The sequence below is a fragment of the Protopterus annectens genome, chromosome 3.part1 (assembly GCF_019279795.1).
Source record: "Protopterus annectens isolate FY-2018-M chromosome 3.part1, PAN1.0, whole genome shotgun sequence".
NCBI classification, from domain to species: Eukaryota; Metazoa; Chordata; order Ceratodontiformes; family Protopteridae; genus Protopterus; species Protopterus annectens.
In genome coordinates, this window is record NC_056732.1 from 471,595,808 (window position 1) to 471,610,943 (window position 15,136).

The 15,136-nt window shown below is 36.1% G+C and overlaps 1 protein-coding gene across 1 annotated transcript in view; it reads left to right on the forward strand.

Annotated features, from left to right (window-relative positions):
* SNTB1 (syntrophin beta 1) overlaps positions 1 to 15,136 on the forward strand; it is a 1,146,703-nt gene that overhangs the window by 819,270 nt on the left and 312,297 nt on the right. Inside the window, exon 10 of the mRNA XM_044066911.1 lies at positions 3,316 to 3,455. Coding sequence (XP_043922846.1) covers positions 3,316 to 3,455 — 140 coding nt within the window. The remainder of the gene's footprint in view (positions 1 to 3,315; positions 3,456 to 15,136) is intronic.

The window sequence follows — 15,136 nt, forward strand, 5'->3', positions numbered from 1 at the left end:
CCATCCTTACTGTGCCACTAGCTACTTTCCATGTCACCTTTTGAAGAACAATGCTTTGGTCATGTTTGTTTTTTTTTTCCCTTAAAGCCAATTTGGGAAATGCTGAGAACACATTCTTCAGGAAGTATTTTTTTCCTAAGCAGTGGATTCCAGGTGCATGTATTTTATTAACACCAAAAAGATTATTTGTAGCATGTTCCACTTGAACTTGCAGTCGTCTTTGAAGTGAAAACAATGACCACATTTTAGTATCTTGGTACCAAACCTTTACGGACAAACTAGTACAGGACTTTTGGAAGTATCAACTTAAAAAAACAAGTAGAACAGTGCAGCATTGAGAAAAAAATGAAACAAGCAACCAGAAATGCCACTAAGGATCCAACGATGATTAAAACAAAATAATTTAATAAAATGTAATAAGATTAAAATTGAGCACTTTTGTCCCACAAATGGAAACTTCATCAGAATAACAAGCACTGAAACCACAGATCTTTTGCACTGTCACCCATAAGATTCAATTAAAACATCCATTTGTAATAAATTAATTAACAATGTAATTAGTTGAACTTAGACACACTGCACAAATGCATTTCAAGAATAGTAAAATTCATAAAATACTTATGAAAAAAACTTGGGAGACCAGAGAACTTAAATAGCATTTAACATTTGAATCTTAAGTATATTTATTTAAAAATAAATCACATTTTGTCAGCGCTGATGTGTAATACTGGAGTTATTGACACATGTTCATTTAAACCAGGGGAAAGGTTGCACATAGTCTGAGCTCCCACATCAATTCTCTATTTGTGAGCCAGCCCTCTAATCCCCTCCCCTGGGGCTGACATTAGTGATTTCTAAACTTCCAAAGAAGAACTTCTTAAAAACTGGACAGCTGATAGAATGTTTATATAAGGCATTAGCATATTTATGATTTACAGTGTCAGCAATGTACTCATAAATATGTGTTTTTAGTGCCCCTTCAGTTTTACCTATGTAGTATGCTGAGCACTGGTCACACTTAGCCAGGTATACAACTCTGCTTGTTCCACAATTCCCTGTTTGAAAACCTATGTTACTGTTAAAGGACAACAATGGGATTCTGTTATTAAATGCTCAACCTCCCTGTTCTTTTTCTCTCTATTTATTGTCCCTGCTATGAATAAACAACAATACAGCATGTAAAATATGTTAAAGCTACTGTTTCACTCCACTAGAACAGTACCTTAATGTACTGTGGTAGTTTTACTTTCAAAAAATGTTTATCCTGCCCTGGAAAAGCTTGCTGTAGTCTCCAATTCAGTGATGTCATCAAGGCCAATGAATACAGGTAGTTTTCTTGCCAATTCCCTCTCCAAACTGATATCACCACGACCATCCTAAAAACTTACCCATGATGTGATGTTACAGCTCCCTGGTCCTTCCCATACCCATACAGAAAGTAAAGACTAGAACAGGGAAACAGTACATTAGTCAAGTCTCCTGGTGTGAGCTATCAATCACAGCAGGTAACAGCTCAAATTACCCTTAGCACTTTGACAGCTAATGAAGTTAGGTGTGAAGGGGGATGGGAGAGGAATCAAACTAGTACAATTCAGGCTTCACAAAAGACTGCAGTTTAGCCATTCCAAAAAGAAGCAGCAGAAAAAGGACTTTGAAAGTCTGTTCTGTGGCATTTGCACTGTTTGTATTTTAAGTAGTCATTGAACGGCATGAAATGTTACTTAAAACTCACTGACCTAAAGACAGAAGTGTAAGCATATAAAATCAATGTAGTGACAGAAGCTTTATGAAGAAAGAGGCCTGCATGATGTAATTTTTACAGACAAGCACTGCACTGTAGGATCCCTGGAGGCAGAGTAAATCAGAATTACTTCAAGATGCCAGACCCCATGTGGTCAGACTCAGAAATTATGTATACAGATATTTAAAAACCTGTAAATAGTCCCAGAGTGGTATTAAAATGTAGGAAACACCAAACCTTGATGAAATAAACATGTTTTTTGAGTATGTGGGTGAGGTTCTCCTTTAAGCATATTATCAAGTACTAGGCTGTGTACCTTAGAAATTTGTGAGCATTGTTTATAGCTGCCGTAACGAATAGTTCCCATATCTGAAAAATAATTCTCAGATGGTTTATTTTCAAACAATTGTTTCAAATTTTTACCAATTTTGGAAATAAATGTTGGTCCAGCTCCAGCCAAGTCGTGTATGTCCTTATTCATTTTAAAAATGTTCCAATTATGTTTGACAATGTCCCTAACCTCACTAGAAAGATGATTATAGTGAAGAATAAATGCTTTCTTATACTTATCTTCCAGTCTATCATCAAGAGTCTTGTTAAGGCCAAGATTTAACAAAGGTTTATATCTTGCCTACCACCCATCAAGCATTTCTTTAAGTATATCGTTAACTAGTTTCTCTGGGTATCCCCTCTCCATAAATATTTGTTTCAGGTTAGTCAGTTCATCCCACATCTCCTCATATTGGGATGTCATCCTTGCTACCCGTATTACCTGCCCTTTGACCAGACTTTCCTTTTGTGTAACTGGGTGGCTGCTGGAATAATGTAAATAAAGGTTACAAAAAGTCTCTTTTCTGTAAATATTTGACTTAAATCCCTCTGCTGTATGGGAAATAAAGGTGTCAAGATAGATAATTCTTTCCTTACTCCAACTGTATGTGAATTTTAAATAATTAGTAGTTGTATTTAAGTATTCCAAAAAAAGATGAATTTGTTCCACTGTCCCATTTCATAAAATAAATATGTCATCCATGAGTGCATCATGGCTGACTACTGGATGATACAACAGTGACATCTTCTGTTGCTTACCCCCACCAGTGTTACAGTCAAGCCATACAGAACGGGACATATCACAAGGAGTCCAAGGTACAGAGATATTCATTTTGGGGTATTTGTCGTATTACTTTCCAGACATATACCTTCTCAGAACTGATTACTTGCGTAATGCACAGCTACATGGACTTTGTAGTTGTTCAGCATGCATGTACTGCATTCTTAAAATCAAAATGCTGCTGAATGCCTTTATAACTGTAAATGTGGTCTCTGTATACACATTAATTAGCATACTTGTTTGTTTTCATACACAGACACACACACTTGTGTTAATATATGTGTTTGGCCTCACACATGGCGCACACATACTTAAATACACAGTGTATTAATATAATAGTAATAATTTGAAGTCTGTTCCATACAGAAAAAAAGTGCTGTTGTATATAACCAGTGTTCTGTATATAGAGATCCTTAGATAAACAGGCTAATATTTTTCTCCATTACCTGCTGTTTTATTGTAGGTGCCAGGAGACCTTGAAAAACAGTGGAAGCCAGTTCTAGTTGTTTTGACAGAAAAGGACCTTTTACTTTACCCTAGCATGCCTCGTATGAGGGAAGCCTGGTTTAATCCAACACACACATACCCTCTTTTGGCTACAAGGTATGCTTGGCTCTTCTTGGATTAAGCATTATGTTCTGTAGTTGGGAATTTCTTCTTCTAGTGTATTAATATATTTATTTATCTTAAAACTTTTACTTTGAAAATTATTTTGCACTGGAAAGGGTTATGTTTGTAGAATCATTTGGGAACACTACAAGCCATTACTAAGCATTGATGTATTGAAAATGTTAGTAAACTGATAACATTGCAAAGTGAAGAGACCATGGTATGTATGTATATCATGTAAAAGTGATGTACGTTTTACTCTCTTCATCATGGCTGTGCTCATACTCACGTGAGAGAGAGAGAGAGACATCATTGGGAAGGACAAAAACTAATTTTCTATGCCGTTGTTCTTATTGTGATTAGAATGATACAACCTCTTTTCTCCCAGACAAAGGTAAAATTGCTTTTAACACCAATTACCAGTGTGCAAGGAACTGTTTTAGTTTTGTACAGTTGTCACTTATGTTCTCCCTGTTAAGACTCTTCCCATGGAAAAATCAGCTTTAGAAACTGTGTCTTCTTCTTGCAGGTTGCTTTGACAGATAATACAAATCTTCACAATGAGTAGTTTCTGTAAGCTACAACCAGCTTTGTTTTCAGCAGTTTACTGAGTGTATTTTTAGCGGCTTACTGCTGGAATAATGACTTATCCATTTTAAGTCTTACAGAAGGTATGGTTTTAATAAGAAGCAGTCCATCATGTTGTTCTTTCACATCAGTGTGTTGTGCAGTTAATCAGTGTGAATCACTTTAATCATTTACTGTTTAGAATTAAGTAAAGGACATTATCTTTTGCTACAATTATGAAGTGTGCAATTCTGATTCCATGATGATATTGCTGTGCCCACTTCCTCATGTGCTTATCATTAAAACCTAGCAGCTTGCCCAATAATGTCTACCACATTTTCAGTTGAGACAGTTGGAATTACAGACAAATGTCATTAGAGTTTTACCTTCAAATTAAAAAAAAAAAGTGAATAGCTACTATACCACAGGCTCAGCAGTGTTGCTGTAAATTCCTACCTGTGCTACTGATAAGATAGGTGGGAGACGTGAACTGAGAAGAAGGAGAGCCTGTAGTGGCCTAAGGAGAAAAAAGTACAGGCAGATGTTGATATAAAAAGTAGTGTCCAAACTAGAATAGGAAGTATTCTTATTTATGGTGGAATGCAGTCCATTGTTCAGCAAAACATGCCATAACGCAGCCTCAATGCAAACCACCACTTCTTTTTTTTTACATGACAAAGTAGTTTATAAAACAGATATGGAGCTTGGATCTCCCTCCCACTGCATATCCAGATTATAGAGCAGATTAACTTCTTGGTTCCTGTCATTGCTGATTTTAATTCAGGATACAAATAGTAATACCTGTTCAACTTTCCTGTTTGTTTTTTTAATGGAAATGTTGCTTCCAGAACCTATATTTCATCCCATTCCACCATCTATGAGGGTTTTTTTCTGTCATTTATTCTTAACATTAGCATCAATGTAATACCCCCATAGCCAAATATAGCTGCCTTAATTTAGTTTCCTCTTTTAAGTTCTTCTTAACTGCCATTATTGCACGCAGTGCTGCCCTGTGATTCCATTTGCAGTAGGTATGTTTTATCACTTGCATCTATGATGATCCATATTCCATCTCCTATCTTGTTACCTGGTGGTAATCAGTTTTATAACTCACTGCAGAAGATTGAGGAGGGAATGAAGTGCCTCTATAAAAGTCTGTATCTGAGGTCTGGTGAACCACATTGCCAGTGTAGGTCTTGTTTGTTCTGAATCCACTTCTCAACCAGTCCATACATATACGTATAAGACACCAACCAAGAGCAATACAATGAAGAGCATACAGTCCAAGGATAGTCAAATGTTCACCAGTAATGTTAAGCACATCCAATAACGATCTCCAAATAGTTCATATGGTAAAAGAATTTAATAGAGGTGCACATATAAAACAATGGTTAATAATGCTTCATCAGACCAGTTAAATTCTCATTACAAAAGGATTTAAATACATAAATCGGCGGGAAAACATTCAAAGAATCACTGTCCTTAAAGAAACATCTACGTAAAAACTCATTGTTGCTGAAGATATCAAAATTTTAAAAACTTATTTAAAAACAAAACAAATAAGCATGTATACACAAATCAATACTGCAATCTAGCTACTCAAATTATAACAATGGCAAGTACTTATTACATCAAAACAAGAACTAATATAAGTTCATTATATGTGTAAAACACCAGAAAATACATTTATAAGTACATATCTCAACACACTGCAGCTAACATCTTATATGCATAAATCATGACATAGAATCATAAGATAAACTAATCTATACTCATTACATTTAAAACACTATTAAATATGTTCCCATTATACCTCTTATTTATATGTATTTTGTAGTAAATTGTGTATACATATAAACTAAATCATGAGTTATGATGATAAACTTATATGTGCATAATATTGGGCATACATACATATAAAACATTTCATATTTCACATGTGCTGTCTAGAAAATCCTTTTTAATTGTAATATAAGATATATAAAAAGTTTTCTATATGAAGAATATGTCAGTGCTGTATCTTGAGCCTCCTCTTTTTCAAGTAAGGTTTGACTGGCACTCTCCCATTCAGCCCTGGTGGCTTATCGGACCTAAACTTAATAATCCAATCACTTTCCTTAGACTCTGTAAGGTTGGACAAATCCCCCTTCCTGAAAGAATCATGTAACTTCTCTAATATCCTAAATCTGAATGTATGGTCAGTACCTAAGTCCACTATGTGTTTTGCCAAGGCATTATTCAAAGTGCCCTTCCTGATGTGGTATATGTGCTCACGCATCCTATCTCGAAGACACCTGTTGGTCTTACCAACATAGAATGCGGAGCACCGGGTGCACGTAGCCAAATAAACCACATTGGTGGACATGCAATTGCCTCCAACTCTTGTTCTAAATTGACCAAACCCACTAGGGTGAGTAAAAATTGGACTGGGATCTATATAGGTACAGAAATTACAGTGTGTACAAGGTACTGTGTGATCAGTTAACCCTGTGTTACTGTGTGGCCGAATCTTGGGGTAACACAACAAACTTTTAAGATTCTTTTTGTTTTTGTAAACAAATCTAGGTTTATCTCCAAGTACGTCTTTAATGGCTGGTTCAACTGATAAGACATGCCAGTGTTTACTGATAACGTCTTTAATATTCCCTACGTCCCTAGTATAATACACAGGACATGCAACTCCTTTCAAATTGGTACTACGTTCCATATTGTCGTTCCCCAAGTCTCCTGACCTATCCGAAAAATAGGGTGCAGCTCTACCCTTCCTTAGACTATCAATCTCAAACATGCCTGCGGATAAATCTCTGTCCGTGTATCCTCTCTCTCTCAACATTGATTCAAGGCTAACTAACTCTTCTGTGAAGCAAGTTTCATTAGGATTGTATCTGGATACTCGCATCACCTGGCCTTTCGCTATATTTTTATAAATATGGCCTGGATGCATACTGTGTCGGTGCAGGAAAGAGTTCCTATAACATGCTTTCCTATACAATCCGGTGTTAATAATACCCCCTTCCAATCTCTCTACAAAAATATCCAGGAAAGATATCCTGGTATCAAATGACTCATAGGTGAAGTTCAAAAAGCCAGTTGTATCATTCATCAATTGAACGAATTGAACTAGCTCGTCTGTAGTACCTGCCCACAAAAAGAACAGGTCGTCAACAAAGCGCCTGTAGAAGGGTACATTCCTACGATATAGGCTGCTAGTGAACATATGTCTGAACTCCCATTCGGCCATAACAAGGTTGGCGTAGCTATTGGCACAAGAGGTGCCCATAGCTACGCCATCCTTTTGTAGAAACAGATTTTCACCAAAACAAAAAACATTGGACTCCAGTACAGTTTCTAATAGTGTCATAAATAAATCAATTTCCTTATCAATGAAGCCAGATTCTCTTTTCAGGTAGCTATCCACCATATCTAGTCCCGCTAGATTAGGTATCATTGTAAATAAGGACTGAACGTCCATCGTAACGAATGTATACATGATATCCAAGGAACTCCGACCCAGAAATGTATATAAATCCAGCAAGAGCTGTTTGGTGTCTCGTAAGACATACTGGTTACAGTTGACAACATCCCTCAGCTTATGTTCCACATATATGGAGAGCGGTTCTGTGGACCAACCTCTCCCAGCTACTATTGGCCTATAAGGAGGATTAACTGAATCTTTGTGGATCTTAGGTAGACCTTGAATAACCGGTATTAGTGGATGTGTCACTTGTAAGAATTCAAACAACTGTTCATCGATTGAATCACTCATCAAAAGATCCACTAACATACTATGCACCCTTCCACTGATACTGTTCACCTGTTCCATGGAGATGGGGGTATAGAACTGCTGTTCACTCAACATTTTCAGCATATCACTATTGTATCTAGCCATATCTAATACCATACCATACCATACATATAGTCTTATATGTAAATATGTATAGGCATACAGTAATGCCCTGTGTGTGTGTGTGTGTGTGTGTGTGTGTGTGTGTGTGTGTGTGTGTGTGTGTGTGTGTGTGTGTGTGTGTATGGATACAATTTTGTATAGGCATACAGTAATGCCCTGTGTGTGTGTGTGTGTATGGATACAATTTTGTAGGTGTATATATATATATATATATATATATATATATATATATATATATATATATATATATATATATATATATGGGTTTACTATCATAATTTTGAACATGTTTGTTGCGAGTACTTACGTACTTGAAAAACATTGTGGAAAGTTATGAAAGTTATGATAGTGACCGAGAAAAGGAACGAATGAAAAAAAAATGTTAACAATTCAGTTTCGGGTTGACATTTTTTGAACATACCACCATGTCCAACATACAACATACATACAGCATACAACATGACTTTTACAGGGGGGCAAGCACCCCTACACCCCCCCCACACCTCCTGTAACTTATATATACAAACTCTGAGATTGCACTACAGTGCGGGAAAGATACAAGAACATAACTAAGGCACTGGAGATGCACAAAGTTGTTTAATAAATTGCAAGTTAAAACTTCCACCAACAAGGCTTCTTCAGGCAAATGCACAAACTGAAATGTTACAACATTTAAGTACTAAAATGAGATCACATGACATCAATTTACACTCTGTCATTCAAAGGTTTGAGTAAGGGTTTTAATGAGAAAGTGTCATTCAGTCTTGGATGTATATGAGCTCTCATTCTCAGAATCCATTTCATTTCTTCATTCTGTGTTATAAGCTTTATATCCCTTCCTCATAGGGGCATATACACAACCTTCAAAATCATGAATTTAAAACTATGATGTTCCCCTTTTTGTAATATATTTTTACTAAGTGCATTCGTGGTAAGTTTACATTTTATATTAATTATATGACCAGCTATACGGTCCTTAAATTTCCTATTATCTTGCCCACATAATACTCGTGATTCGCATGACTCACACTTAGCTAGATATATTACATTGCTCATATTATAATTCCCATATGCCTACAAAACAAAGTCTTTACCTGTAACAGGATGCTTGATGGATTTATCATTATATATATATATATATTTACAATAAACACAATTATTACATTTAAATGTACCATGTTTAGTGATAGAAACACTAAAAAAATGTTTAGGTTGCTCTTTATAGCATAACTTTTGCTTAAGCGTAGAATTACTCTTATAGCCAGAATTAGGCACTTTATCAACAATATTTCTCAACTCTGGTACATCTTGTAAAATTGGCCAATGCTGTTTTATTATTTATTTGACCATCTCAGTGTTCTTATTAAATGTTAGCATGCATCTAATACCATTGTGCTTGGTAGCATGTGCTTTAGTATTTAATTCAGACTTCTCACTAAATAGCAGTTGAACATTATTATTTTTCCATTGATGTTTAACATATTCACATGCAATACCAACTTCCCTATTAGAGTAGCCCCATTAATAAAATCTTTGCTCATACTGTCAAGTTGCTTAAACATATTTACATCAACCATGTTGACCTTTGCTACCCTTTGCATCTGATTCTTGACAATATTTTTAAACACAAACTAAGGATGCATGCTACTATGATGTAAATAATTATTTATTTTAATCTTCTTTTTGTATAACTCTATCTGAATGCTTCCTGTATCATCCTTGCTTAGTAATATATCAAGAAATGTGATGTCACTATGAGAAATTTCATATTTGAACCTTAAGAAAGAGGTCGTTGTATTTATATACTCAACAAAATCATGGAAGACATTGTCGTTTCCTTCCCCTACAGCAAAAAGATCATCTACAAATCGCTTATAAAAATGAATATAGTTCTTAAACAGATTCTGTGTGGATAATATGTAGTTCTCCTCCCACATAGACATAACTATGTTTGCATATGTGTTAGCGACAGGCGTACCCATCGCTACACCCTTAACTTGGTGGTATATCTTAGTCTCAAACATGAAAATATTATTTTCTAGTACAAGTTTTAATAATTTACATATTAAAGTTATCCTTTCTATATCATAATCAGAAAATTTCGACAAGAATGCTTTTATAATATCTATACCACTGTAATGAGGGATAAATGTAAATAAAAAATCTTCATCTAATGCAATAAAATACGTTTCACCAATAAGAGTCCCATGTCTCCAATCAAAAATTGCTTTAAAAGCATATTAGTGTCTTTTAAAATGGTAGTAGTCTTATCTAACAAAGGTCCTAACTATTTTTCCAAAAATTTTGAGAGGGGTTCCGTTACCCACCCACTCGCGGAAACAATAAGTCTCATAGGTGGGTTTATTTCATAGGTTCATAGGTTCATAGATTAGTACTAGGCTAACTGCCCTTGTGAGCCATTTTAAGCCTAGCCAATTATCCCTTGTGAGACTCCAACCCTGCACCTTGTGTTTGTAAGGCAAACACCTTAACCATTAGGCCACCCTCCCAACCCTTAGGCCACCCTCCCAACCCTCCCAATTTCAGATTTGTGTAACTTTAGTATACTGCAGATCATGGGAATTTTAGTAGTTCTAACAAATAAATAGTTGAATAGCTCATCATTCAACTGACCCATATCATGCATTCCACATATAGCTTCACTCAGTTTAAGTCATAGTAAATTACTTTCACCTCTTGTGATGTTATTATATTCATCACTTTGTAACATCAAATGCATTTTGTCATAATAGAAATCTCTACTCATGACAACAGTACCCCCACCTTTGTTCGCATTCTTGATTACCAATTCTGTATTTTTAGTTAAAGAATTAATAGCATTGAGCTCATCCTTGGATAAGTTATAAAACTGTCTCATTTTTCCACTTTCATGTAACTTATATACATCCCTTTCAATCGCCTTTTCAAACACTTGTAAAATTACATTATTATAAAGTACATAAGTACTGGTACACTTTAAAGCTCCCGGTATAAATACTGTTGAGAGTTACCAAATCAAATTTTGAAGTTTAAATTATGTATCAAGTATTTCATTTCAGTCATCGTTGTTGAAATGTTTATCAAGGATGATGGGACGAATGTCAAGCCTTTACTTAAAACAGAATATTCAAACTCATTTAGTACATAACTCAACAAATTTAAAACAAAATTTACTTGTTCAGCTGGCTCCTGGTGAATGGTCATTTCACTGGTGTTTCCCCCATCTGTTTGTTTTTCAGGCTCTTCATGCGAGTCCTCAGTTTGGGAATTGGTAATGGCTGATTTAAAAGAAGAGGAAAATCCACCAGATCCAGTGCATGCATTTGGTTCACATCAACCTCGACTGTAGTCTCACTGATACAACCATTTTCTTTATTAGATGCAATGGAATCCAGCAATTGTGAAAAATGTGTTGAACTATTTAATTCCACTATATATATTTGTTCTTGCTGCTCAATTTGCGTCTGTATATCTGTTTGTAAGTCTAGCACACCATGATTGTTTATACTAAGAGGAGAAGGTTCATTTGAAAGTCTGACGTGGCTGATGATTAGTTAATACCTTTTCTTTTGGCCAAACAAACACATGCCCTTTTTCAAAGTCAGTCATGTCTCTCAGGAATTTCTTTTTCTTAGTTTCTATCAATCACTTCTCAAAAGCAGCAAGCTTTTCAAGTGATTTATTCAAAAGTTTAGTATGTTCATTCACCTCAGTATGAGAAACCAACCCTGTATAACAAGTCTCAATGTTAAAATGAAGATCTAATTCAAGGTATTATGCGGGCATGACTAATAGGAAATTTAAGGACCGTATAGCTGGTCATATAAGTGATATAAAATGTAAACTTACCACGAATGCACTTAGCGAACATATATTACAATTCCTGATCCCCACTATAGTGCGATCTCCATCCAACATGCCAGACTCACAACAGCGAATGCATATTACCATTCGCTGTTGTACATTCCACTTTTTTTTTTTACACACAAACCTGTGCAGACTTACTTTCGAATATCCATTGTCGCACACTGCAGCTGCAATTTTGTGATGGTAAACCTATACATGTATATACACAACATATGGGTCTACTTTGCTTGTTCGAAAGCCCATATACACAAAGGTTATTTTCACAAGACAAAAATAATGAAAACTAAAATCCCGAACCGTGCAGTTTTCCCAGGGCAAGTAAACACTTAGCCAGTATGGGGAAATATCCCCTTTTCCTCACTATAGTGTGATCCCAGAGTTGTTATAAATAGCTTGGGGGTGGGTTTCAGATACTACTGTGTGTTTTCATGACATTTTGGGCAAATGTTTACTTGCCCTGGGAAAAATGGGCGGTTCAAAATTTTAGTTATTGTTTTTGTCTCGTGAAAATAACATTCCAGTATTTGGGCTTTTGAGCATGCAAAGTAGATCCATACACATGTGTATTTATGTATATATATATATATATATATATATATATATATATATGTATATGTATAGGGGAACTGAATTTACTCAAACACCCTTTTGGTCAACATATGTTTAGTCAACAAAATTTAGTTGACTATGCAGATGGTCGACTGCTGTATTAGATTGCACATTTAATGGAGTAAGGAAATATGCCCTTTCCACAAGATTGTGCAGTCTTGGATTTAGTATATATAATTAGGGGTATGGAGGTTTCAGGGTGGATTGCTCCCCTACAAAAATGATATTTAAGGTTATTTTTAAAGTTTGTTTTGCATACACCAACATTTTTGTCTTGCTCTTGTGTAGTAGCATGTTTTTTGCAAAGCTGACCTTTTGTTGTCGAGCTTGTAAACATTGATCTTTGAGTCATTCATTCTTTTTCACAATACATATATAAATAAATAGTTTACCATCACAATGTTGCAGCTGCAGTGTGTGACAACAGATATTCGAAAGTAAGTGTGCACTTGTTTGTATATGCGAAAAAAACCCATGCGGAATGTACAACATGCGGAATTCTGTTGTGAGTTCAGCATGTTGGATGGAGATCGCACCATATTGGAGATCCAGAATTTTACCAATCTCGGAGTTTGTATATAGAAGTTGCAGGTGGTGTGGGGGGTGCAGGGGTGCTTTCCCCCTGCAAAACATGTGTTGTATGCCACCGGATGTGGTGGTATGTTCGAAAAATGTCGACAATTCAAACTTGAAATGTTGACATTTTGATTTTGTTCGTTCTTTTTCTCAATCGCTATCCTAACTTTCGACAATGTTTTAAGTACTCGCAGCAAACATGTTCGAAATTATGATAGTAAACCTAAATAAATATACACACACACACACACAAACACAAACATCAACAGTGACCATCATCTAGAGCTACTATTCACACTGACAGGATGCCAGCCCTGCTGCAATTTTCTTATGTACCATACTTGCACGCTCACATTTAAGTTGATTTAGAGTGTTCAGTCCACCTGTTGCTGCATATATCAAGTTTGTTTTGCATACGCCAAGATTTTTGTTTTACGCATGTGTAGTAGCATGCTGATGTTTGCCAAGCTGACCTTTTGTTGTCGAGCTTGTGAACATTGATATATTTGAGTCGTTCATTCTTTTTCACAAGACCCATGTATAAATAAATACACACGCGTGCGCAGACACACACACACACACACAAACACACACACACATCAACAGTGACCATCATCTAGAGTTATTATTCACACTGACAGGGTGCTAAACCTGCTGCAGTTTTCTTATGTACCACACACTTGCACACTCACATTTATGGTCAATTTAGAGTACTCAGACCACCTATTGCTGCATATATCTCCATACAAATATATGCACACTCATACATACTTAAAATTATATACACTCGCACACACACCCACACAATGGGGCCATTGGGAATGAAATTAAGTGAAGTGATTGTGGTTCTTTTCTTGATGTTTCTCGAAGTGTTTCCTAGATAGCCAACAGAATGACGCAATGCATTTGGAAGAGTTCAAACAAGTGCTACTTGAGTGAAGCTATAGCCTATATCTACTTTTAGATTTTGCAGATCATCTACATTCTGCAAAATTGTATAACCACCTGAGTCTTTGGTAGCCTCATGATTTTCTTCTTTTATTCATTTGTCATAGGTACAGAGGTTAGTAATAGGCTAGCCACCCTTGTGGGCTAATTTACGCTTATCTAAGTTCCCTCAATGGTGAGAATCAAAGCCTGTACCTTGTGTCTGTGGGGTAAACACCTTAACCATTATGCCAAGCCCTAACCCCTCCATTTCATTTGACTAAACCCACTTGGCCATAGCCTCTTTTCAGGTATGACCTTTGAGCAGTATTTAGTTATGTGACTTGCTCAGTGTTTCAAAGTAAGCAAAGGGAGACTGAGGGGTTCACACCCTAGTCTACAGATTGAAATGCTTTAGCAGTTTGTAGCATTGATCCTCTGCACTGCACTGCCAGAATAGAGAAACTAATCATAGGCTGGGACCTGTCCTATTGGTGAGGCATGCAAACTGTTAGGTAGGGAGCAGATCACTCTAATGTTAATGAGATAGCTGTACTGATTCACATGACATGTGGTGCACGGATTATTCAGAGAATTCACAGTGAAAATGCACCTCATTGATACTAGGCAGTTGATCCTGTCTCTCTGTCTTATCTATTGGCCATTCAGGTACTAAACTGTGTTAGAACTGGAGAAATCTGCCAGCACCAAATAAGCATTAGCCAGAATCAAAGAAATACTTTTGCAGAACTTAGAAATCTAGTTACTTTCAAAAATGTGTGTTAGAAGTATAGCAGTATAATTCTCAGTGGAAATTCTGCTCAGCTGCACTGTTGTGGAATTATTGCGCTGAGAAGGAGATATGGCAGAAAACTGGAAGCTTTAGACCCAGAACTTGGAGCTTGTCTTTGTTGTGAATGGAGAATGGATTGGCTGAAAAGCCCCAGTATGCTACATTTCTGCTTGTCACTGGGAAGAAGCATGAGATGTATTTTACCCTTTTACCTTTTTTTATTTTGCCAAGTCTTATCATGTTTTATTTATTGGTAGTAAAGTTCAGGTCATTCCTAATTCACCAGGTATGCATTTTAAGTAAGTCTTCTTGGAGAAAGTTGGCACACTTTATTGTTGTAACCATGTTACCCAGTTTGCAATTATCACTATATTTACCTATTATTAGCCCATTCGCACTTTTATACCTTGCAAAATGCTGGGAAAGATA